Raw genomic sequence first — 23,718 nt, forward strand, 5'->3', positions numbered from 1 at the left:
GACTGTTCATTGAATTTGCTATACAAAATGTAGCTTCTAAAGACAAAATTGACACACAGTATAATTAATAACCAGATGTAAACAGCTTTTGGCTCTCCAGCATGCAATTCAGTATTTCTGACGTAATTGGTTTTTAAGCCTATGCCAAATCTGACATTACAAAATCTTACCTGTTCTATTGGTCTATGCAGGGAAAAAATGTAGGTGCACACTCTAAGCACTAAGAATACTGATAGTCAAAATCATTTTGATAAACTCTACAATTAACATGCAGAGTTCTTAGCATGTTTGGCCAGAAATGCATACCCATCCACCACGTCACAGTGAACCCCATCAGATAGGTCCCTAACGTCACCAACACTAACACATTATATCACTTTATCAAGGACTTGCCATAATAGTGCCCATACTAATGTGTAGACAGCAAAGCACTTAGGGCCTTATTCAGCCAGCTCCGACGTACGCATGCGCGAGACCCGGCTAGTGACGGGCGCTCCGTCGCTATGGATCTCGCACCAAAGGGGGCAAGCTGTCGATGATGATTGACAGCTCGCCCCATTTGGGAGGCGGGCAGGGGGGGTGACAAACGGAGGTGTTCCCGACGGAACGCTTGCCGTTTAGGGGCGGCCCCACTGACATCAGCAATGATGTCAGTGGGGAGCTTCCTGCTCGATCAGAGCAGGAAGCTCCCTGGGGCTTGCACTTGCCGAAACACAACCTTAGGGTCTCGAGGCAAGCCCCGATGGTGGCGATGGTCCTGACAATCGCGACCATCAACCTGGTTGCTCGCTAGAGCTGTGGGTGGTAACCCACAGCTTAGCTAGTGACCAGGAGGCCGCACTTCACATCACAAGCGGCCGCCCTTATTCAGAGCAACCGCTTGTATCTAGCGATCGACTCTGAATGAGGGCCTTAGTGCTTAGACTGAGTGTGCACCTGTATTTTTTTTCCTGCATGGTACTACATGTCTCAGCATGGTAGCACCTCTTATTATGTTTAAAATTAGAGTGTGCTGTCCAAGCTCACCCCTTTCCTGTTCTATTGATCTGTCCAGTTCCCTCCTAATAATAATAAACTTTATTATTACTAAATGAAATTATTGCACTTACGCCAAATGTCTGTAGGAATTCTGTCTTCTGCTCACTGTAGAATGTTTCTTTGATGATGAAGTTCAGCACAGAATACAGAGCCTGAACTCGGATTAAATATGTGCTGGATAAAGACAGGATTTGCATCTCTTCTAGGAAAAGTAGGAGAATCACAGTGGTGTCCACGACTTGTGTGTATAGTGCAGTGATACCAGGAGTCGGCAGGGTGAGGCCGGCATTCTGTAGGTAGCAGACACCGAGGGGCAGGAAACTGAATACTGTGAGCCCATATCCTGGGCACACCAAGCTCAGATCAACACTGCAATTCCACTGAAGTTGCTGCTTATAGTTCTCGAAAAGGCAGGTAACAGACTCATTGAGTGTATTGGTAATGGAACAGGTGTGGACTACCCATGAGGTCCTTGAATCGTTGGAGAGCTTAGACAGCAGGTTCAGCTGTGCACATACATTAGCAGTGAAATTTTCTTTCCCTTGTACCCAACACATCACAATCGTGTCCGAAGTAGTGGAGCCATTTTCCCAACTGGCATAATCACAGTTTTGAGTTTGATTCCACCATGGTGGAATTGAGTCATTGCAAACCGCCCCCTGTTGGCTGTCACAGATGCTGTGCAGGTAAAGAACCTGATCGTATGTCTGGCATAATGCTATTATGGTGCCAGGCACAGACTGTAGCGGCCCCCACTGCCTGTAATTGCACACAGCTTTAACCAACTCACCAATTTGGTCTTCATTTTGAATTCCACATAGAGGTCTGAGCCATGAGTTTGTAGAGTCTATCAATAATGCAGTCAGAAGTATTGAATCCATGCACACACCTGTGATAAAGTTCAACTGGTCCATTGCCCAGCAAGTCTTCACCACTATTGGGTGAATATAGGTCCCATGCCAACTGTTGTAAGAGCAGAGATTATCGCCCCATGAACATCTACCATTTATCTGTTGGGGGGACACTGTTGCATTACAAAAGGCCATCAGGAAGTTTTTCTGGTCATACTCGGCACAATATTTTATTGAGGAAATGTCCCAATGGGATGAATCGGATTGCTGGTAATGACACTGAACAAGGGAGACATTTAACATACTGGTTGGGGATACAGGAATAATGGGTGAACAACCTAGATTTAGCCAGAAGTTTTGTGGCTGTGACTTAATTAACTTATAGAGTGAAGAATTGGAGCAAAGGTGATAAGAGAAGTTCCGTTGGTCATGCAACCAGCAGAATTCCACCAGTAATGGAGTGAGAGCAGTAGTAGGTGAGTAGTCACAGACATCCCTTACCAGTATTTGTGATAGAACATTAGGATCAGATAGTTTGTAGCAGAAGCTGAAGGTCCATGTAAGGGCTAAACCTTCACTGATGCCACTCAGGATCCTGGAATTATTGCACACACTCATCATGAAGTTAGCTGTATCATTCGTACTGCAATAATACACTGTGGGGAAATCTACACGTCCCAACCACCATTGTGTACCTGGAAGCCACTTTGTGTAAGCACAGGTGTCTGATTCCTCAGATGGTGGACTGGAGCCAATACACCATGCTCTGACCCATGACATGTTTTGGTTTTCAGTTACGAATGAAATAATGCTGCTGTTTGTGCAGATATTCTGTGTGAAATTCTGGGCATCCCACTGAGCGCAATATTGTAATGAGGAATTCTGTAGAGTTGTTAGATCCCATGCAGAATAACGACATGTCTTGTTTGCTAGACAACTTGGAGACACCTGTACAAAGGTGTTATCTACTGACAGCTGATCATACAGCTCAAAATTACTGCATACAAATTCTGAGAAGTTTATATTGTCGAAATTCCAACAGTACGACACCAGAAATGGTGGAGGACTCTGTAACCCCCAGGAGGAATAGTCACAGAAATTCCACACAATAAACTTGTTGATAAATGTTGAGGAGTTCCAGAAGAGATCCCAAACCTGACTGAGATCCTGGCCAGCACAAATGGACAGGGCCATGTTATTTAGCTCTGCTTTGTTACAATTCGAACAGGTTGAAGAAAAAAAGTTGAAGACAGTATCGCTGCAGCTGAAGATGTTGCTGCTGACATTCCCATAGCAAAACACTTGTATCCAGACATTCTCTGTGTTATTGGTGAGCTGTGTTACCAGGGAGGAATTCCCGCAGATGTATTGGTGAAAGTGGAAAGCATCCTGAACTGCACAGTAACCCAACATGGATGAGTTAATCGCAGCCAAAGTCCAGACACTGATACTGCAGACTGTTGTATTTGTGTTATTCCCAGGACAGGATAGATTCGAGGTTACATTCAGCTCAGCCTGTTGGTGGGTATCTTGGTGGCTACAGAGATATATTCTGAGCTGTTTCTGGTCAAACTGAGAGCAGAACTGCACAGATTTAGGCTCAGGTGTTCTCAAGTTCCACGTTGTGTAGTTACATATGTGGTCAGTACAGAACTGCAACACCCAACTGTTGTTTGTGTCTTTAGTCAGACTGAGCAAGAGACTCAGATTGTAACAAACAGACAACACAAACTGTTCACCATCTACCTGGCTGCAGTGTGCAACTTCCGGTGAAGCCACAGTTAATACTGACCGATTGCTGTTATCGATATGCTGCCACGTTGAGTAGTTACAGTTATTATCTGAAGCCACTGATGTAACACTACCACATAGCTCAGCTACCCAGGAACTGGACTCATAGATGAGCAGTTGTTGCAGTACCCCTGCAGAGTTACATGCATAGGTTTTTAACTCATCTTTGTCTGTTTCTGCACAGAAGGCTATTGAGAAAGGATTCATTCCTTCTAGTTGCCACTGATGATAGTTGCAGAGATCCTGTATGGTAGTAGGATTGACTGTATTTGTGGGGGACACAGTTGCACAGGTTGGATCAAGCCATTGGTTGTCCTGACTTTGTAGCAGCTGATTCAATAGACTTGGATTTGTACAGAGAAATAGTATAAACTGATCCTGGTCATATAGCCAACAATATGCCACAGAAAAAGCAGAGACAGCACTACCCACCCAAGACTGGTATTGACACATGTTCTCAGGGTTTGTGTTGTAAGCACAGAATCCTTGCAACCAATTATTTTCTGGAATAGCGGCAAGCTGATTTAGAAGCTCCTGATCCCCACAAACTGAGTGTATAAACCCTTGTTTGTCACTCTCGCTACATGTGGACACTTCAGATGAAGACACTGTGTTTGAATTATACCACGTGGCATATGTACAGCTGACAGCCAAAGATCTCACAGTTCTGACTGCCTTGGCATTGCATGGGTCAGTTAGAAGATCAGAAAGGAATGAGAATAAAAAGCTACAGAGCTGGGTGTTGTTTTGGGCTGTCCAAGTAGCAGATGTGAGCAGCAAGCATGCTGACTGAAGGCTGCCACTGATGGAGTCATACACAGATTTACATGTGCTCTTCAATGCAGGAAGCAAGCGTCCAGAGCAGGTTTGTAGGAAAGTCGGAAGATCTGCTTTTAGGGACACACTAAGGATCTGGGAATTTGCAGATAGAGGAGTAACCAGTGGCAAGTCCAGAAAACCCCAGCTCAGATTCTGAGAAATCCCCCTGTAATGAGACAAAGTGATGACAAGCAAAAAGCTAGGTTGATTTATATAGCCGATAGAAAGAGAGAAAACATACATTAATAATCAGGTTATGTGAAGTATGATTTGACATCACAGGAAGAAATCATAAAGAGTGATAAAGTTGCACAAAGCACACAATTGTACAAGAGTTATTCACCATAACAGAAGATGCTTCAGATCTCCTGCAAGAGAGGAACACAAGATATTTGAGATGAAGTGTGATCATCATTCTCTAGACATCAACCATTACACAGGAAGGCCTGGATTTACCTGGCCAAATTGAAGCAAGTTGAATTTTTTTTCCCATCATGTTTTCGTATTGTCAATATAAAATCTACCAGCTTTAATTCAAGTTGGAATATATATATTTATTTTTATATATATATTTATTTTAATACAAGGTAAAACTTGCTGATGCTTGTCAGTATGGAGCTTTGTTACAACGAGGTGGAGGAAGTGACTTAGACAATGCCCCAGTAGATTGGAAGGAGTTAATCCAGGCCTGCACATATGACTCACTCATGAATAACCAATATAATGCTTCATTACACTGTAGACAATGACCGTCTCTCTTTAACTGTTATAAGTCCTACCCACCCGTTGTACTGTCTCTTCTTCTCCAGTCATTTCACTAAGCTTCTTACCTTGGGAGCTGCTAGCATTCAAGAATGTCTTCAAAGCTCCAATGAGCCGGCCTCTGGAACTTCCACCCACAATGAGCTGGGGCAGGAACCCAAGAAGGTGTCGCCACCTTTCAAGTGCTACAGATGGAGTGGTTGTCTGACCAGAGCAGGAAGGATCTACCCCTTGTAAGAGTAGAACCAAGTCCTTAGCAGTACGTGGAGGCCACGCTGGTGCCACAGAAGCAAATGGAAAACCTGTATAGGATGGCTCTGAGTATATGACGAGACCTTGAAAGAGAAACAAGAAATTGATATATAGCTGGTCATGATCAGCTAATATACGTAAGGAAATATTTAGGACATAGGCCCTCATTCAGAGCCGTACGCTCTGAGCAGAGCGCACGCTCTGAATGAGGGCCGCCCTCCATAATTCTGGAGCGTCCTCCTTGACGCTCGTATAGCTGTGGGTCACCACCCACAGCCTATACAAGCGTGCAGTTTGATGGCCGCGATGGTCGTGACCATCGCGACCATCGAAACTGCGAGCCGGAGCCTGCGGTTGAGGTTTTCAACCGCAAGGCCCGGAGTGATTTTGGCTCTATCAGAGCCAAAATCACTCCCACTGACATCACTAGTGATGTCAGTGGGGCCGGCTTCTGACGGTAGGCGTTCCCTTGGGAACGCCCCCGTCAGGGAGGCACGCCCCCGGCACGCCCACCAAAGGGGGCGTGCTGTCAATCAACATCGACAGCACGCCCCCTTTGATCAGACACAACGAGCGAAGGACTTTCCTTTGCTCGTCGCGTCTGGCGCATGCGCACGACGGAGCTCCCGCCGTCGTGCGCATGCGCAGTGCACAACATTGACCCACTTGCGAGCGGACAGCCGCTTGCAAGTGGGTCTGAATCAGGCCCATAGTTTCCTGCATTTGAAGAGAATTCTAAGGGTTGGGGGTTGGGGTGCAGTTTGGGGATTAATTGCTCAGTTTTTATAGCTTGGTGCATGCACAGGTGTCTGCCCACTCAGAGGAAATGTCATGTGCTACACATGTGCAACCTATTCCAACATCCAGTCAGTATTTATATTTTATTCATACAACCTTCTGAGCCTGATGCTTTGCACACACTTGATGATATATCGTTCGTTTTCATTGATGAACGATATATTGCATGTGCACTGGCAGGTGTGTACACCCGATATGTCTGTAAACGATGTAGTTCACAGACATATCAGGTCGACCGGCAGCACAACCGATGCCGAAATATCATGTAGATATATCAGTGCATCAGCACGGGTGTACAGGCGACATGCCGACACTGACATCACATATTGGCGGTAAATTTAAATGCCCACCCAATTGTGATATCAGGCCAGAAATATAGAGCGGCCGATCCGTAAGTGTATATAGCTCACACATTGGCCGCTCGGAAGACGGATCGGTCTACTGACTGATCCATCGTCCTAATGTGTACCAAGCATTACTATAACAATTTGCTATTTTTTTTATCTACACCCCTGACTTGTCTTCACGTTGGCAGTCACAACACTGTTTCAACAAGTACTGTGAAGCCGTCTGCTTACTAAGGGGCATAATCAATTAGCCGCGATAAGCCGTTTTCGGTGAAAAGTTTTCGCCGGTGACGTCAATTCGCCAGGTGAAAACTTATCTCCATATTCAATTCCAAAGACTTTTCGCCAGTGCGGAAAGTCAATACATTGGAATAGGCAAAAAAGATTTGCCTATGAAAGCTGTCGAAAAAAAGTGCAGAATTGGGGTTTTGGGGTGCAAATTTGCGGAAACCACCCACCCTTGGGACAGCCCCCCAAAGGTAATCTGTGTCAAAAAAAAGTTTAAAAAAAACTAAAGAACATCCAAAAAAGTACTTCATTTTGGGGGAGAAAAAAACCCCAAAGTTGGGGGACGAACTTAAAAACTAGCGAAATAAACTCCAGGGGTGTCCCCAAGTATGGCCCAGGTGTTTTTAAGATTGCAGGTGTTTGCGGCAGGTGGATTTTTTACGTTTTTTAAACTTCACTTTAGCAACTTCAAAATATGCTAGCACCCATTGTCATGTACCCCAAATTTGCTGAGACTACTTATTTTCTGCAAAAAAAAACAACGAAATGCTATTCTTCACCACTTGTGCAAAGACGCTAATTAGCAGCTAATGAGAGCATTTAAGTACCCCAAATAGCTTCAGCAGGGCTATTCGAGGGCATCTACATTGATCCCCAATCTTAGTGCATCATTTGGGGGGGGGGTGAGGCTGATTTCCCCAAATCTGACAGGACTTTTCGCCTGTTTGCGTTTCGCCGGGTGCCATTTTCGACGATTTCTAATTGAATATGGGGATAAGCGGGTCCCCAATTTCAGTGCATCTTTTGGGGGTGTCAGGCTGATTTCCCCAAATCTGACAGGACTTTTCGCTGGTTTCTAATTCGCTGGGTTCCGTTTCAGCTGATTTGGAACTGAATAAGTGGGGACAAGCACAATACTTTTCCGCATGGAAAACCAGCGATGTCGGTGATAAGTCTGGCATGCGAAAAGTACTGGAGTTTTCTTGGCTAATTGAATATACCCCTAAGTCAGGGGAGTTTCTAGAGAGGAGGAGGCCCGTGTGCAGTCTCCGACACGGGCCCCCTCCTCTCTGCCCGGCGGCAGGCAGCGCACTAAGTTGTGCGCGGCCAGCGCCGGAGTTATAGACTCTGGGCACTAGAGTGCGCCCAGAGTCTATAGAGTATGCACAGGTTACTGGGAAAATGCCCGCAGCGGCCATTTTCCCTGTACTGCTCATGCGCAAAAGACGTGAAAATGGCAGCGGTGGCCATTTTCCAGTCGTTTTTACAGCGCCGGACCCCCACTCCGATGTGGGACTCCAGAGAGGTAAGTAATACTATGGGTGCAGGGTGTGCGGTGCAGGCCCCCCCTGGACCCAGGGGCCCGTTTGCCCAGCACACCCTGCACCCATTATAGATACGCCCCTGCCCTAAGTTGGAAAAGTTAATTACTAAAAGACCACATCTTTTTGAATGTCCGCAGATTCAATTTTTGGGACATGTTATTTTATTAGTGTGCATTAGCTTCACTTTTAGGACTATCTGTTACATACTGCAAAAAATACATACAAAACAGGCAAATAGGGTCTGGTTCTGAGTTGGGAGCAAAGCAAAACAAGCAAGTTACTTTGTATCCGGAACAAACCATTTTGCAATCAAGGGGGGGGGGGTATATACATTTATTTCGCATGCTGGGTAAGTACTGGCTGTTTTTGCATGTAGCCCACAAATGCTAGACAACTTTATTTTTACACTGCACTTTAGATTTCAGTTTGGAAACACCCCTCCCAAATCTAAGGAGCAGATTCAATTAGCTGCAGGATTTACCCCGTGGCTAATTGCCGCGCTGGACCTATTCAATTAGCGGGGAGTCCCCGCTGTCGGACTTTTAGCTCGCACCTCATCTAGGTGCGATGTAAAAGCCGTGTCCAAATGACCCAATCGACCTCGCGCGCGAGGAAAAAACACATTGATTCCGCAGTTTACACGGAATCGGTGTGTTTCCGCGCGTGAGTTCCGATTTTACGGTGCGGGAAGAAAGCTATTTAATTGAATAGCTTTTCCCCACGCCGCGGGAATTTAGGCCGGTAATTAGTCGCGGGGTAAATCCTGCGGCTAATTGAATCTGCCCCTAAATCTCTCTGCGCATTTTATATCTGCCCCACCTGCTGGTTTTACAAAGGTGCAAAGTTGCTTTTTTTTTTTTTTTGCTTTGCTCCCAACCCAGAATCAACCCCTTAGTTTATATATACAGTGTCATGATAGGGATGGTCATTGGCGGGTTAATCACTTGGTCAGGTTCCAACACTTCCTAGTTAGATATAGACTGGGGGGTAAAATGTACAACTACAATAGTAAATAATATCATCTCTACACCTGTTGTGTAGATGGCATTGTTAAAAAGTAGACCCACTTGTTTTCGTATTTGTATCGCCCCATATTTATTTTTGGTAACTAGATTTGGATTGAAAGAAAATGTACTCACCTGACAAAAGTCCCAGGAGAAGTAGGGACACCACTTGCTCCATTTGATTTATTGGCCGTTTTGGGAATTCCTTTTAAAGACAATAGATAATTAAAAGGGTACTGAAAATGTATGCTCAGGTATCATGTAAAAATTAGCAAAGTGTGTCTGCCAGTGTATAGGGAGAAGTCTTGGAGGTGGAAGAGAAGATGACAGGCACATGGCCTTGACTTCAGCGAGTTATTATGAAGGGATAAAGGGACTAGAAATGCAGGAAGGTGCAGCATTCTAGAGAGCTTTGCAAATAAGAAGCAGAATTTTAAGTCATACTTGCCAACTCTGCCTGAATGTCAGGCAGACCCCCTGATATAGTGGTGATCTCCCTGAAGAGTATAGCACTCTCCCTGAGTCTGGGCCAGGTGAGCATAACACAGTGATGATGCATACTTGCCGATATTCAGATCCCTCTTTCCGGGAAGGAGCTGAATGCCTGCATACGGTGGGGGGCGTGGCCAGACACTGATGCCGGTTTGGAGGCGGAGCCGGGGGCGGGGGCGCACGATCATGTCATCGTGGCCCCGCCCCCTCTTCACAATGCCAAAATTAATGGCATTGTGAAGCAGGGGGCGGGGCCATGATGACGCGCGAATTCAGCGCGAATCCCTTCATCGCCCCCCGCCGCTGCAGGGATTTCTATTAGTGGACGGGGGTGCAGACGGCAGCCAGGAAGCTTGCCTGCCTTTCCGGGGGGTCGGGAGCGGCACCCGATATTCGAGAGGTTCACGACCAAATCGGGAGGGTAGGCAAGCCTGTGATGATGTCATCACTCTCATCCCACCATAGAGGAAAAGTGGGAAGAGAAGTATAAAGATGTGTGCTACAAGATAATAACATACTTGCCTACACTCCGGAAGTCGTGGAGGCTCCCGATTTTTTGGGTAGCCCCCCGCACCCCCGGTAGTGAAGGCAGATCTCCTGCATCCTGCCCACTTCCTAGTGAAGCGGGCAGGATGGGGAGATTTAATGAGGAATTTGTGGGTCCGCAAGGAGGGGGCGGGGCTAAACGGCACAGTTTGCATTATTTAACCCTTCGCGCAAATCGTAGACATTTCTAGGAAAGGGGTGGGGCATAATAATGGCAACCGTCTGGCTCCGCCCCCTTACCGGCCTGCTGCAGCAGCTCTCCGGGCTGCTCCCGGAAAGCACTTCCTCAAAGTCAGTAAGTATGGATAATAGGTAACACTCTCCAGCACACTGTTGGTTACATGAGAGGCTGTGTGCACAAGGAAGTGATTTGTATCACAGGGGCTATGTGTCTAAGGCAGTGTGCAGAATTACTAGAAATGTGTGCCCCATTTAGAGAGGTTGTGTGCTGTTACAGGGGATCTGTTTCCAAAGATGTGTGCTATATTACAGGGTATGTGTGACAAATTGCAGGAACCTGATGTAAAGGTGAGAGTTAGAGGCAAAATTTTGTGCACACCATATTTTTCAATTCAGACGCATGCCCATTCTGCTGGAAAATGGGAGATGCGTCCATTCTAACAGATGACACCTATTTCCTTATATTCTATCTACTCTCAAATGGGCCTCTCTCCCATGGGGTCCTGACCCCTGACACTCTCTCCACTGTCCTCTGCCCCTTCCCCTCTTTCCAGGAACCATGTTCCCTGCCTGGCTCCCTCTCACAGTCCTCTCATACCCTATCCATTTCCCTGGCACCATGCCCCTACTATGACATCCTTTCCTCTGGCACCCAGTGGTATATTTATTTTTTAGCAATGGAAAAACCCGTTTTTCTTTTTGCATGTAAAAAGAATAATAATAAAAAAACAAACAAAATAAAACATAAATATTTTCAGTCACTTACAGATCTGCACCCAGTATAAAGAGAGAATAGAAGTGGCACTGTGCAGCTGGGCAGTCTGAGCAATCAGGGAAAATGCTTATAGGGACAAATCAAATGATGGGACTGTTCCTGAAAATTAGATGGGACATTTGGGAATAGCCCTAACAATTCACCAATGACTGACTTTAATAAAAAAAAATAATAAAAAAAAAAAATATATATATAATTTAATCCCTCTAATTCCAGCCCACAAAACATTTCACCAACAAAAAGTACTTATTACTGCTACTACTACCATCTAACCTCTGCAATCTAGTATCAAATACTGTACATTTACATACAATACATATTTCACAAGAAAGAATACTAATTAATGTAACTAAATTATTTCAATTATTATTAAATTATATAAGTCCAACCAGTGACCCTGGATCACTCAGTGTTCTGGGTACTCACTTATTGCCAAGACAGCCTAGATTTGTCACTGGTGCTGATTACATGTTTCTTTGTCAAGCCATGCTGCCGTAGATGCTAGAGGTTCAGATACATCTGGAGATATCCCTCTGTCGTAACAGCTCCTGTTCACTATGTGGTTATAAATAATATACACTTTGAAGTGCCTGGAAGAGATGACACCTGAAGGACGTAGCTATCTCCTCAGCTCATATTAACCAGAAGAAACTTGGGTTCAGGTTACTGGATTAGGGTAATATTATGTACAGTAACTCCACAATGAGATGTTCTCTTACAGAGTTATAGTAAACATATTTGCTCCTGTTGGAGAAAAACATATATATGGAGATGGAGAGCAGTTAGAAGGTAAGAGTGAGTGAGCATATAGGGGGAACTCTAAGCCCTGTGATGTGCCTGCGTTCCGCTGGACAACACCATGATGCCCGACTGTGCACATTACCATCTGTTATACAATCTTCACTCATTTTTCTGCGCACCTCTATGGGGTACAAGAAAAATATGCAAACATACTGGTCACAATGTGCCATCGCCTGGCCGTTCTGGAGGAACCTTACGGCTGAAGCAGAGCGGATGCTATACCAGTTAGTATAGCTAGAGATGAGCGGGTCCAGTTCTCAGAGAACCGGACCCACCCGAACATTGCTATTCTGCGTCGGATCCAAGACCGGCTTGGGTTCTCCCACCTAACTTGGATCGCAAAACGTCATCCTCGCGCTATCGGATTCTCGCAGGTTTTTTATTATATAAAGGTTCCCGCGATTGGCGCTATTTTCACTCTGTCTGTGGAGAGAGAAGCTGGCAGACGTGTAGTCACTGTCAGTCACTCAGTGTGTCCATTCAGGGTCTTGGGTTAAAGGCTGCTGCTGTGTTGTCCATAAGGGGGCTTCCTTCAGTAGGTTCTGCAGCTGCTCTGTCACTTGTCCAGTCAATTATCTGTGGCTGCTGCTGTGTTTTTGTCCCCAGTGTAAAAAAAATAAAAGTGCTCTTTTTCTTTCTTTTTTTGTGTGTGTGTGTGCGTTACCAACTTAGCTGCACTATTATTGTTCGTTGACACTGCCGCAGTTTATCGTCCAGGTATTTTTAACTCTGCAGGTGGTGTGTCCACACTCAGCAGGGGTGCTTTGTTGTCCATGAAGAAGGGGTGCTCTTCCCCAGTGTAAAAATAAAGAAAAGTTCTCTTTTTATTTCTTGCCTTTTTGTGTGTGTGTGTGTGTGTGTGTGTGTGCGTTAGCAACTTAGCTGCACTATTATTGTTCGGTGACACTGCCACAGTTTATCGTCCACGTATTTGTGACTCTGCAGGTGGTCTGTCCGCATTCGCCAGGGTTGCTTAGTTGTCCATAAACAAGGGGTGCTGTCTGTTGTTCATCAGTGGGCTGCTGCTTCGTTCAGGGGTGCTCTTCCCCAGTGTTATAAAATAAAAGTGAAATAAAATTAATATCAATCCACAAAAAATAAAAAAAGATTGTTTTTTTTTGTGTGTGTTAGCAACTTAGCTGCGCTATTATTGTTTGGTGACACTGCCGGCCAGACCGCAATTTATCGTCCATGTATTTGTGACTCTGCAGGTGGTCTGTCCGCACTCATCAGTGTTGCTTTGTTGTCCATAAATAAAGGGTGCTGTCTGTGTTATTCATCAAGGGGCTGCTACCTTGTTCACGGGTGCTCTTCCCCAGTGTTGTTCGGTGACACTGACGGTCAGACCACAGTGTAAGTTTGTTGATATGGAGGACGATCAAATGAGAGGAGAGCATGAACCACATACCAGTCTTGCAGCTGCTGCTAGCAGTCATGATGTCAATGCAAGGCCGTCAACATAATCTACGAACGCCGATGCCCAAGGGCTTAAGTCAGGGCATTTAAAATCAACCAAGCAATGTTTTACAGTGTTAAAGAAAAAAAATTAAAAGCTAAGTTAGCTGCAGAGAAACAAAAACTTGGCAATATGCCATTTACTACACGAAGTGACAAGGAAAGGATAAGGCCTTGGACTTTATTTATGATTTATGATTATTTATGGTTCTGCATCTTATGATGGTGTAAGCCCTTCTCCCTGTAGAGGTGTAAATAAAAAAAACCCTAGGGCACATGAACCAACTGTGTGCTCAAAAAAGTCACAGATCCCCGAGGAGAGTCCAAGTGTGTCAGTGGTTGCCATGTGTGGGCCTGACCTTTCTAATACTGTACTTGAAGAGGATCCTCCTTCAACCATTTGTGTGCCCTCTGCAAATGTGGGGATGAGCAACACAAGTCAACATGCTGATGTAGAAATCAAGAAAGCTGCTGTGGAATTGCACCAGGGGGATGAGAAGGATATTTCTGTAGTTGGCGCTAACAAGGATGATGAGGATGTTAATGATGAGAATGTTGATGCCGAGGATGTTGTTTGTGTTCATCAGACAACAGTTGTTGCCCATGGTATGAAAAAGCCCATTGTCATGCCTGGGCAAAAGACAAAAAAATCCACTTCTCATGTGTGGAATTATTTCCACCCAAATCCGGACAACAGTTGTCAAATCATCTGTAACGTTTGCCAAGCAAAAGTGAGTAGACGTAAGGACCTTAACTATCTAGGAACCTCCTCCCTGTTACATCACTTGCAGCGTATTCATCAAATTCCAAAGTGTTTGCAAAATTCAGAAACTTTGGCTAAAACCATAACAATCAGTCCAGCGCCACCTAGCTGCTTCTCTCTGTTAGATCCAAGCAGCTGCAATCTCCACCACCAACACCTGCATCATCAGCATCCTCAATCGTGATCAGAAGTAGTCCTGTTGCATCCAGTTTCATAAGCATGACTGACTATTCTCCTATCCATGATTCCTCAGAAGGATCCTTGAGTGCTACACCTGTTGCTGCTGATGCTGCTGCTGTTGGGGGTGGATCTTCATCCCAGAAAGGAACCAAGAAGACTACTACTAGTAGTAATTTTAAAAAAACAATTGACTATTAAACAATGCTTTGATAGAGGAAGTAAGTATAACAGCTGTCACCCAGTTGCACAGCGGATCACTGATGCCATGACGGCTGTGCTAGTATTAGTTGGTGAAATAATAGCAAATCAGGATGATAGTGTGGAGGAAGTGCAAAAGGAGGATGAGGGGAAAATCTCTGTCCTATCTGACGCTAATGAGGATGTTGTTGATGATGATAATGATGATGATATTGTTTGTGTAAATCAGCCAGCAGTGGCAGCAGTTCTTGCTCATGATAAAAAGAAAGCCAGAAAAGCCACGTCTTGTGTGTGGAATTATTTTAATCTAAACTCTGACAACAGTTGTGAAGGCATCTGTTCCATTTGTAAAGCCAAAGTTAGCAGAGGAAGGGACGTTAACCATCTAGGCACCACCTCCCTGTTACATCATTTGCAGCGAGTTCATGCAATTTATTTAAAAAAATTATAATAATTTGTAAATTAATAACAAGCGGTCCAGTATTAGCTACCAGCAGTTTGGACAGTACATGCAATCTCCACCACCAACACCCTCATCATCAACCTCTTCCTTAATAATTGATGGTAGTCTTTCCAAAAAATGTTTTGTGAGGGCCCAAACAAGCGGCAAGAAGTGCCAGGATCCAGGAGTAGAGGTCCCTCTGCCTGAGGACACAAGCACCTCCAGACCACATGGTGCACACAGTGGAATAAGCATCTGGTTGTTACCCACATAAATCCTTGAGCAGACGACCATTGCATAAGTTTCCTCCCCTTGGGACTGGGGTAGAGGTTAACTGCTGCAGCACATCCCGTTTTTCCTATCTAAATGGATGGATGGTAATGTACTCATTTTAGCAATTATCCATTTCCCATTACAATACTAACACTCTAATCTGCGTTGAAATAGCTGTGTTCTATTCTCTACACCCATTAACTCCATACTAACTGGGCATGACTGGATATCAATACTAACAGCAATTAATTCATGCTGGCTGGCTGTGATTAATGACTCTAATTCACGCTTCGTTTCACTCCAATGTGTATGTTTAAGTGATTTTTATTAATTTTCGAGGGAATTCCATATCTTAATATTTATTTTTATATTTTTAGTGGAGCCGGATCCGTGCATTAAAATTGTGACAATAAAAGCCCAATTAATTAAATCCATCTGTATTTTCATGTTTGATGAATTAATGTTTAAATTGTGTTATATGCAATAAAATTATTAATATTTTTTAAACCAGCAGCCACTGTCAGCGCTCAGATTTCTTTCTTTTTCATTGGGTTTTCATTTTTAATAGGTGGATATCCAGATCCACCTTGTGGGGGCAGCAGTAGTGGTTTATCTTCCTTAGCATTGATTGGTGTTTTAATATTGGTAGTGCCAGCTTTTTTCTTTTCTCTATGATATGTTTCATAGATGTCCTATATTTTTTTAAACTGTTGTACGTTTGTGCCACTGCTCTGTCGCTTACTTTAGCCAGCCAGCTCGCAGCAGCCAGGCCCGCCAAGAGCCGTGCCAGGTAAAAGGAGGCGTGGCCTAATTGCAGCAGGAGTGCCACGCCCCCAGAGATTAAAAAAAACAAAACAGTTTTGCAGTGCCGCAAAGAGGCGCTGCGTACGGGCGAGGGGGGCGCAGTGAGCCTCCTCAGCCGGGTGCATAACCAGTTGGGAGCGTGATGAGCTTGATCACTCCCCCCACAGGCATAGGAGACTGCTGTGGATGCTTCTTAGCAGCCGTGAGCAGTCTCCCAGTGCAACCCAGCACACAGCAGAGTGTGCTGGGCTGCTGTGATGCAAGATGGGGGAGCGGTGCCGGACCTGAGCCTCCGCTGGGCCCCTCCAGCAAGCCCAGGCCCGAGTAATTAGTACCCACTCCCCCCTCCTCTCTGTGCCCCTGGCTGCAGCCTTTGGCCTCTATTGGTGAAAAATAATGAAATCAATATTGTGAGCTGTGAGGTGGTTAAAAATGCCTGGAAATGATTGTTATAAAGGTTAATATTACTGTAGGAACAAAGACAAGCCCAAATTATGTGGTTTTAGCTGTTTATATCAGTGGTTCCCAAACTTTTTCAAATCACAGCACCCTAGAGTATCAGCATTTTTTCCAAGGCACCCCTGGGCCAAAAGTTTCTTATTGAGAAAATGAAGTACAGTATATTGTGCTTATACAGTATGTCACCCTTAGGGTCAGCTATGTGGTGGTTTACAGGGCTGCACTTCTTTTTGTCCACATATATTTTTTACTGGCAGTCATTAGCACTGGTTTTGCCTATCACACTGTCTAAAAATTATTTTATTTGGTACTGGACCACCAATTCGAGGCACCCCTGCAATTGCCCTGAGGTACCCAGGGTGCCAAGGCACCCAGGTTAGGAACCACTGGTTTATATCATTTTAAAAAAAAATACAGATCCGAAACCAAAACACTCAAGGGTGGTTTTGTAAAACCAAATCCAGATCCAAAACCTTGAAGGAGATACAGATCCAAAACCAAAATATGGGGGTCAGCGCACATCCCTAGTATAGCATATCTTGTGTGATTTCTCTTTGCACTTGCCTAGAACAGTGGGCACTCACATATACGGCCATGCAGCTTAGAATGATCTGACACTTACATCTGCTTAGGGCTAGATAGGTGAGACAAGCTCATTTTTAAGTAGGCTGTGTACAGAAGGGTGAGTTTGTGCAATTGCATACACAGACTGGTACAAAGAGGCAAATAAGCCTGAGAAAATCGTATTCTTTATGGGAGGTCAAGGACTGGTGCAAATAGTGGACGATGATGGTGCCCATCGCTTAGGGGCGTTTTAAGAGAGGAAGGGGCCCGCGTGCAGCCTCCGTTAGGGCCCCCTCCTCTCTAACAGCGCACAGAGCGCGGTAGATTCTGGCTTAATGCCAGAATCTACTGCACATGCACGTGCCACCCTCAATGAGTGAAAGTGGGCTGTCCAGGGGGAATGACGCAATTCGCACTGAATCACATCATCATAGCCCCGCCCCCTGCTTTACAATGCCGGAAATCTTGGCATTGTATAGTGGGGGCCATAATGACACGATTGCGCTGCCACACCCTCACATCGCCCACCATTGTGCCGCCACGCCCCTTGCAGTGCCAACCTGGCTGCTCCCACCAGGAGGAGGCAATCAGAAACTCTGCATATATGCAGAATATATTATGCTTTCTGTACCTGTTTAAGCATAACGTTTGTACATGAGCCTGAGTTGTTTCAGCTATATTACAGAGGTTTTCTAACTTTAGTTTATGTACAGTAGGCTATAAAAGCAAATGTGTCTGATGCATAGTGAATAAATGGTTTAAAACATGGGTGAGAATGTGGAGTAACTGTCTGGAAAGTATGCTGTAAATCAGTTATATATGATACTTTTGCCCATCTTAAGCTAGTAAACCATGGGCGTATCTATAATGGGTGCAGGGTGTGTGGGGAACACGGGCACCTGGGTCCAAGGAGGCCCCGCAATGCACACCCTGCACCCATAATATTACTCATCTCTCCAGAGTCCCACATCGGCGTGAGGGGTCCGGTGCTGTAAAACGACTGGAAAATGGCCACGGTGGCCATTTTCCCGTTGTTTGCGCATGCGTAGTACAGGGAAAATGGCCGCTGCTGCCATTTTCCCGGTGACCTGTGCATACATTATAGACTCTGGGCACACTCTAGTGCCCAGAGTCTATAACTCCGCGCTGGCCGCACACAGCTCAGTGCGCTGCTGGCCGCCGGGCGGAGAGGAGGGGGACCATGTCAGAGACTGTACATGGGCCCCCTCCTGTCTAGAAACACCCCTGTAGTAAACACTTTGTATGTGGTTGCAATTCCAGGTGTTTTAGTGAATGAAGTTTATACCTGATTAGGCCACTTGCGTATCTATAATAGGTGCAGGGTGTGCTGTGCACACGGGCCCCTGAGTCCTAGGGGCAGAGCCGGCCCTAGGCATAGACAAACTAAGCAAATGCCTAGGGCATTTGGAATGTCTAGGGGCATCCAAGCCTGCCTAGGGCCGGTGGAGGTTTGGTACAGGCACGGCCTGGCACCTGCCGCAGGCTGGGCAGAAACTCTGGCAGCTGCTACATCTGCGTAGCATCCACGATTAGAGCTCAGCTGATAGTTCCGATCGGGCCTGGCAGCAGCAAACAGTGAGCAGGGAACACCTGGCAGTAGTTTGCTGGGGCGGAGCACCTGGACGGCGGCTAGTGGTTAGCGTCGGGCCGACTCTGAGGCATCACACTTTCAGAATGAGCTTCTACGCATGGACAGAGGCTCATTCAGGACTATAAGAAAGTGGTTGCAAGAGGGCTGCTGCCCCATGGGCCTTTGCGGAGCTTGGAGTAGTAAGTCATATCTCATGGCTCTGGGGTCCACCTCCAGCAATAATCACACACTGCTGCGGCCTGCCAGTGAGATGGGAAAAGCGGTTCCACCGCCCATGACTTGCTGTACCTTGAGTCGGACGGCTCTGCAGGTTCTGCTCAAGTAAAGTAAATTTGAAACTGGGAGAGGGCTGGGGTGCCGTGGTGCTAACTGCTGGGAGAGGGGTGCTCTGCTGGGATAGGAGTGGTGGGTGAGGGTGGGTGCTTATACCGTGCTGTGCTGGCCAAACCCCTATTCAGGATCTTACAGGGAGGGGGGCACCACCCAAACTCTTGCCTAGGGCGCTAATTTGGCTATGGCTGGCTCTTCCTAGGGGGCCCACACCAAACACCCTGCACCCATAATTATACTTACCTGTCCGGAGTCCCGAGAATACTACAATTATTTTGTGTTGCAAAGTTAAACAAGTGAAATGAAGACACTGGCTTCCTGCACAGTTAAGGGCTCGGGCTGAATTGGAAAAAGTTTCCGAATCTGAATCAAAAGTGCAGACTTCTCCCCAGAAAAAGGCGAACTAAGCGTAACTTGCAGATATGGTCATATACACAAGATGTGTCCACCTTAGCAAGGGTACAGTATACGGCTGCTTTGCACTTGGAGAGTACATTAGTATATAGTCCTGGTTTCTGCCAAGAGGTTTGGCTTCAGAGTGATATTAGTAAATGTTAAAAGTACAGTACACAATTCATACACATTGTAGTACTTGACTGGACAGTGTTAGTAATAATAACTAAGACTCAAAAACAAAATGAAAGTTTTATTTAAGTTTAAATACACACATCTGTCAAATTCACCTTTGAAATATCAAATGGAAATATGCTTTATTGCTGCACACTGATGGCTAATATTGCTGTAATGATAAGCAGCATCCACATTACATGATTAGCACAAGTGGGTGGAACTCAGAGGTATTCAGCCAATCAGAAGCCGCTGCTGATAATCATCATCAGTTCACATTTTGCACTAGGGCATAGAGCACCCCCAAGTGATCGTCCTCCATACATGTACACAGGCAACTTTCTCGTTTTCAGCGTGGCACACATGTTGTGGGACACACCCTTACTGTACTTTGGCTGCAGTTACACACCCTCCACCGCCCGTCCTCATGATTGTCTTACACCTTCTTGAATTATTTAACTGTACATCAACTTAACACGTACGCTTTATATATATGTTTATTAAAAAGTGAGATATATGAATTAAACAAATATTTAGATGAAATGACAATAATTGTATTGCAATATACAAATGAAATTATTGTAACATAATAAAGACTATTAGATTATAGAGGTGATGGGCTCTGGTCTGAAGAATGCACATAGTAAAAACCCCGAGTCTGTGACAGACCCTGAAGTTCCCCAGATACTGTACAATAGGAGCCTCTTTCTGCTGTCAGGAAAAGTCCAGCTGGTATCGAATGGTGACAAAATAGTGTTGTAGCAACAAAGAAGGTCAATTGTGTGAGAAAATCTCTAATTACAGACTGGTTAATTAGAAGTCAGGAAAAATCACTAGAGTGTAACACACTTTGTAATGCTAGAACCTGCCTAGAAGTTAGATTTCATGAAATGTTGTCTGCCTAGATCTATTTTTTATTAGTCTATTTATATATACACAGGGTCAAATGCAGGATTTCTAGAGGGGAAAGCTACTGTATACAACAAGCATCAAAGAGCATGATAAAGACTATTACTAAATATATTACTGTGTGTGTATACTTGCCAACTCTACCTCATTGTCAGGGAGACTCCCTGAAATGGTAACAATCTCCTGGTCTCCCTGAAGAGCCTAGCAATCTCCCTGATTGCACCTTACCCCCTTTGTGTAGTTGTTATATAGAAAAAAAACCCCAGAGAAATAAACATTCAAATGGGATCATTTGTATTATATCCCTGCATTGGTTATAAGTAGAGATGAGCGGGTTCAGATTTACTCGGATCTCAAAAACTGTATTTTATTGGCTATCGGCTATCGCGTGTTTTGGATAGCCAATAAAAATAAATCCGAAATAATCCGAACTTGCAATAATTTTGGCGAAAAGAACTGTGTAAAACCGAACCCGCACACCTCTAGTTATAAGGCACAATGATCCCTACGGCTACATGCATTTTCTGAAAAGTATCAGTTTCATCAACAAATAGATCTTACTAACTGCTTTGGGGTTTAAAAATGTGAAATGAATCCGCACTGATCCTAATAATTATTTCTTAAACTCTTCGCCCTTCCTTTATCTTATCTATTTTGGGGACTTGTATTCACCAGATCATAATCATATTTTGTCTTTCCATTATTAATTGGAAAGAATGCAGGAAGAGGTGCTACCCCTCTCACTATATATATATATATACTGATTAAAGAAAGAAAAAAAGTGTGTGAGACTAATGGGTGCACTCTTGGGCGAATAAGGGAAAAAGAGCTAGACTCCAATCTATGTTTGTATCACAAAAATCATCATTATGTTAAAAATTTAATTTTATTAGTACATTAAAAATATATAAACACTTGTAACATATCATTAATAAAATTTAAAGAAGTGGTATATAAAGTTGGAAAAGTGTTTAAAAAATCCTGATAAGACCGCTGGGTCCTTTGCTTTGTTCTGAATAATTATTCTAAATTGAATAAAGGCACAGAGTGTGTGTAACTGCTCATTTATTCTAAAAATTAATTCTTGCTGTTTAGTAGAGCAGCATGAAGACTACCATGAGTCAGTGGCAACAATTGTTGCAAACAGTCACCACAGTTCTCTCTTGATTGATACAGTGTATTATTCTGTATTCTATTCCCTGTTGTTGGCTACTACACACAATTAACCCGGTGTAAAATGCATTAGCTTGTGTTTAATCACTGTTGTTAGAAAATATGCTTTGCATTATTTACAGTTGATAGATCCCTTATGATTCATTAATTATGATTCATTAATTGTGCATATAATTTTATTATTAAACTAGACCACTATAGTTGCTGTGATGTTTGGTATATTAGTTGAGTATATTACCAGGCAATGATATTTTATTACAGAATAGTTGTCTCCACGGTGTGAATCATTCATATATATCCCACATTGATCATATTGTGGTTAAAATGAGGCTATATCTGTCTCTTGCATATGTCTGTTCTGCTGTTCTGCTGTTCTTTATGCAATTCGATTAGAGACTTCTCTGTTAATAGATTAATACAGACAAGTCACAGACCCAGTTTGATATGGAGCTGTTAAATCACTGTTGTACTTGGTGTTAGATAGGCACCGCAGAAAGCTTTCACTATACCTTAGTTATTCCTGCTCAGTGTTACACAATTAGAATGAAGCTGAGTCTGCCTTTCTAATGTCTGTCTGTGAAGCCGTTCATTGTGCTGGTTAGTTCCCGATTCTCTGTTAATGAGTAATTACAGGTTCACAACAGATCTATATTGATATAAAGCTATCATTGAGGTGCAGATATCAGCAAATCATTGCTATTAAGCAGCTTATTTCATACAGTATTAAGCAAGCACGTATTATCCTAAATCACTGGTGATCTCTGGAGTATAAAAAAAAAAACGGCATGGATTGCCAGAGCTTTATTGCAGCTAACTCCTTGAGTTCATATCAGTGCTGTGTTTTAATATATAAGGGGTCTATTATTTAGCTTTTAATCAAAGCATTTCAGTGTGGACATGTGTGTCCTTCTAACCCAGCGGTCTCAGGTGCCGATGCACATTTCGCCGGATATCCTTCTCTTCTGTCTTCATGTTGTATAAATATTAATCAAAATTGATTACAAGTACATAATTATGGATATATCTGTTATACACTGTAAATATGCAATTGTATTTATCACCATATGTTTTATTTTCTTAAAGTGTTTACCCCTGATGAAGTCCTGTAGGTGGACGAAAAGCGTAGGGTCATCGCTTTGAAAAACCTGCACCTACCACATAAGAGGTCCACCTAAGAGCTCACACCTGTAAAGGTGTAGGTGGCAGATAACATCTATCCTTCTGTACTGGGGCAGGTGTTTACTAAAAGTTGTTTTATGCTATTTATGTATTGATTTGTATTGTAAATTGTTTATATTTTTACCTCTGTTGATATACCAAGAATAAAATATTCAGGTATAAGAATTATGGGCTACCATAGGGCTTTTATTTTATGAACAATATCGAAAACATAAACTTATGGTGATTTGAAGACTAACTAGAAGGTTGTGTATGACCAACAGCTAATATTGCAATAAATCCCCCTAAGTGGTGGAAATTTCTTCTATTCAATTAATACTCAAAGTTGTAGTGCACCAAAGGTACCCCTTCTTATATATATATATATATATATATATATATATAAATATATAAATATATATATATATATATATATATATATATATTAGGGATGTGCGCCGACCCCTGTGTTTTGGATCTGTATCTCCTTCTTGTTTTGGATCTGGATTGGTTTTCCCAAAACCGCCCTTGCGTGTTTTGGTTTTGATGTTGGATCTGTATTTTTTGTCAAGAATTGATAAAAAAAACTGCTAAAAATCACATAATTTAGTTTTTTTTGTGCTTACACTATTATTAACCTCAATAACATTAATTTCCACTCATTTCCAGTCAATTTTGACCACCTCACAGCTCATTTTGCACCAAGCTAGCTGGTTGACTAAGCTAAGTGGCAGTAGTGGGCGACACAAACACGTGGCAGTTCAACTTCCAATATGGCACATAAGGAAACCTATGTTTTCATTAATCAAGAGGCCTGAGGAA

General features: G+C 43.8%; 1 protein-coding gene across 1 annotated transcript in view; it reads right to left on the bottom strand.

Annotated features, from left to right (window-relative positions):
• Window positions 1-11,683, bottom strand: part of LOC148482006 (uncharacterized) — a 66,358-nt gene extending 54,675 nt beyond the window's left edge. Inside the window, exons 1-5 of the mRNA XM_088452706.1 lie at window positions 11,635-11,683; window positions 9,351-9,420; window positions 5,330-5,596; window positions 4,843-4,867; window positions 1,110-4,665 (exon numbers count right to left, since the gene is read on the bottom strand). Of these exons, the coding sequence (XP_088308832.1) occupies window positions 1,110-4,665; window positions 4,843-4,867; window positions 5,330-5,596; window positions 9,351-9,393 (3,891 nt within the window). The 5' untranslated portion in view covers window positions 9,394-9,420; window positions 11,635-11,683. The remainder of the gene's footprint in view (window positions 1-1,109; window positions 4,666-4,842; window positions 4,868-5,329; window positions 5,597-9,350; window positions 9,421-11,634) is intronic.
• Window positions 11,684-23,718: the final 12,035 nt, after the last annotated feature.

Source organism: Taudactylus pleione, unplaced genomic scaffold, assembly GCF_031769625.1.
Source record: "Taudactylus pleione unplaced genomic scaffold, aTauple2 ptg000556l, whole genome shotgun sequence".
Lineage (NCBI taxonomy): Eukaryota > Metazoa > Chordata > Amphibia > Anura > Myobatrachidae > Taudactylus > Taudactylus pleione.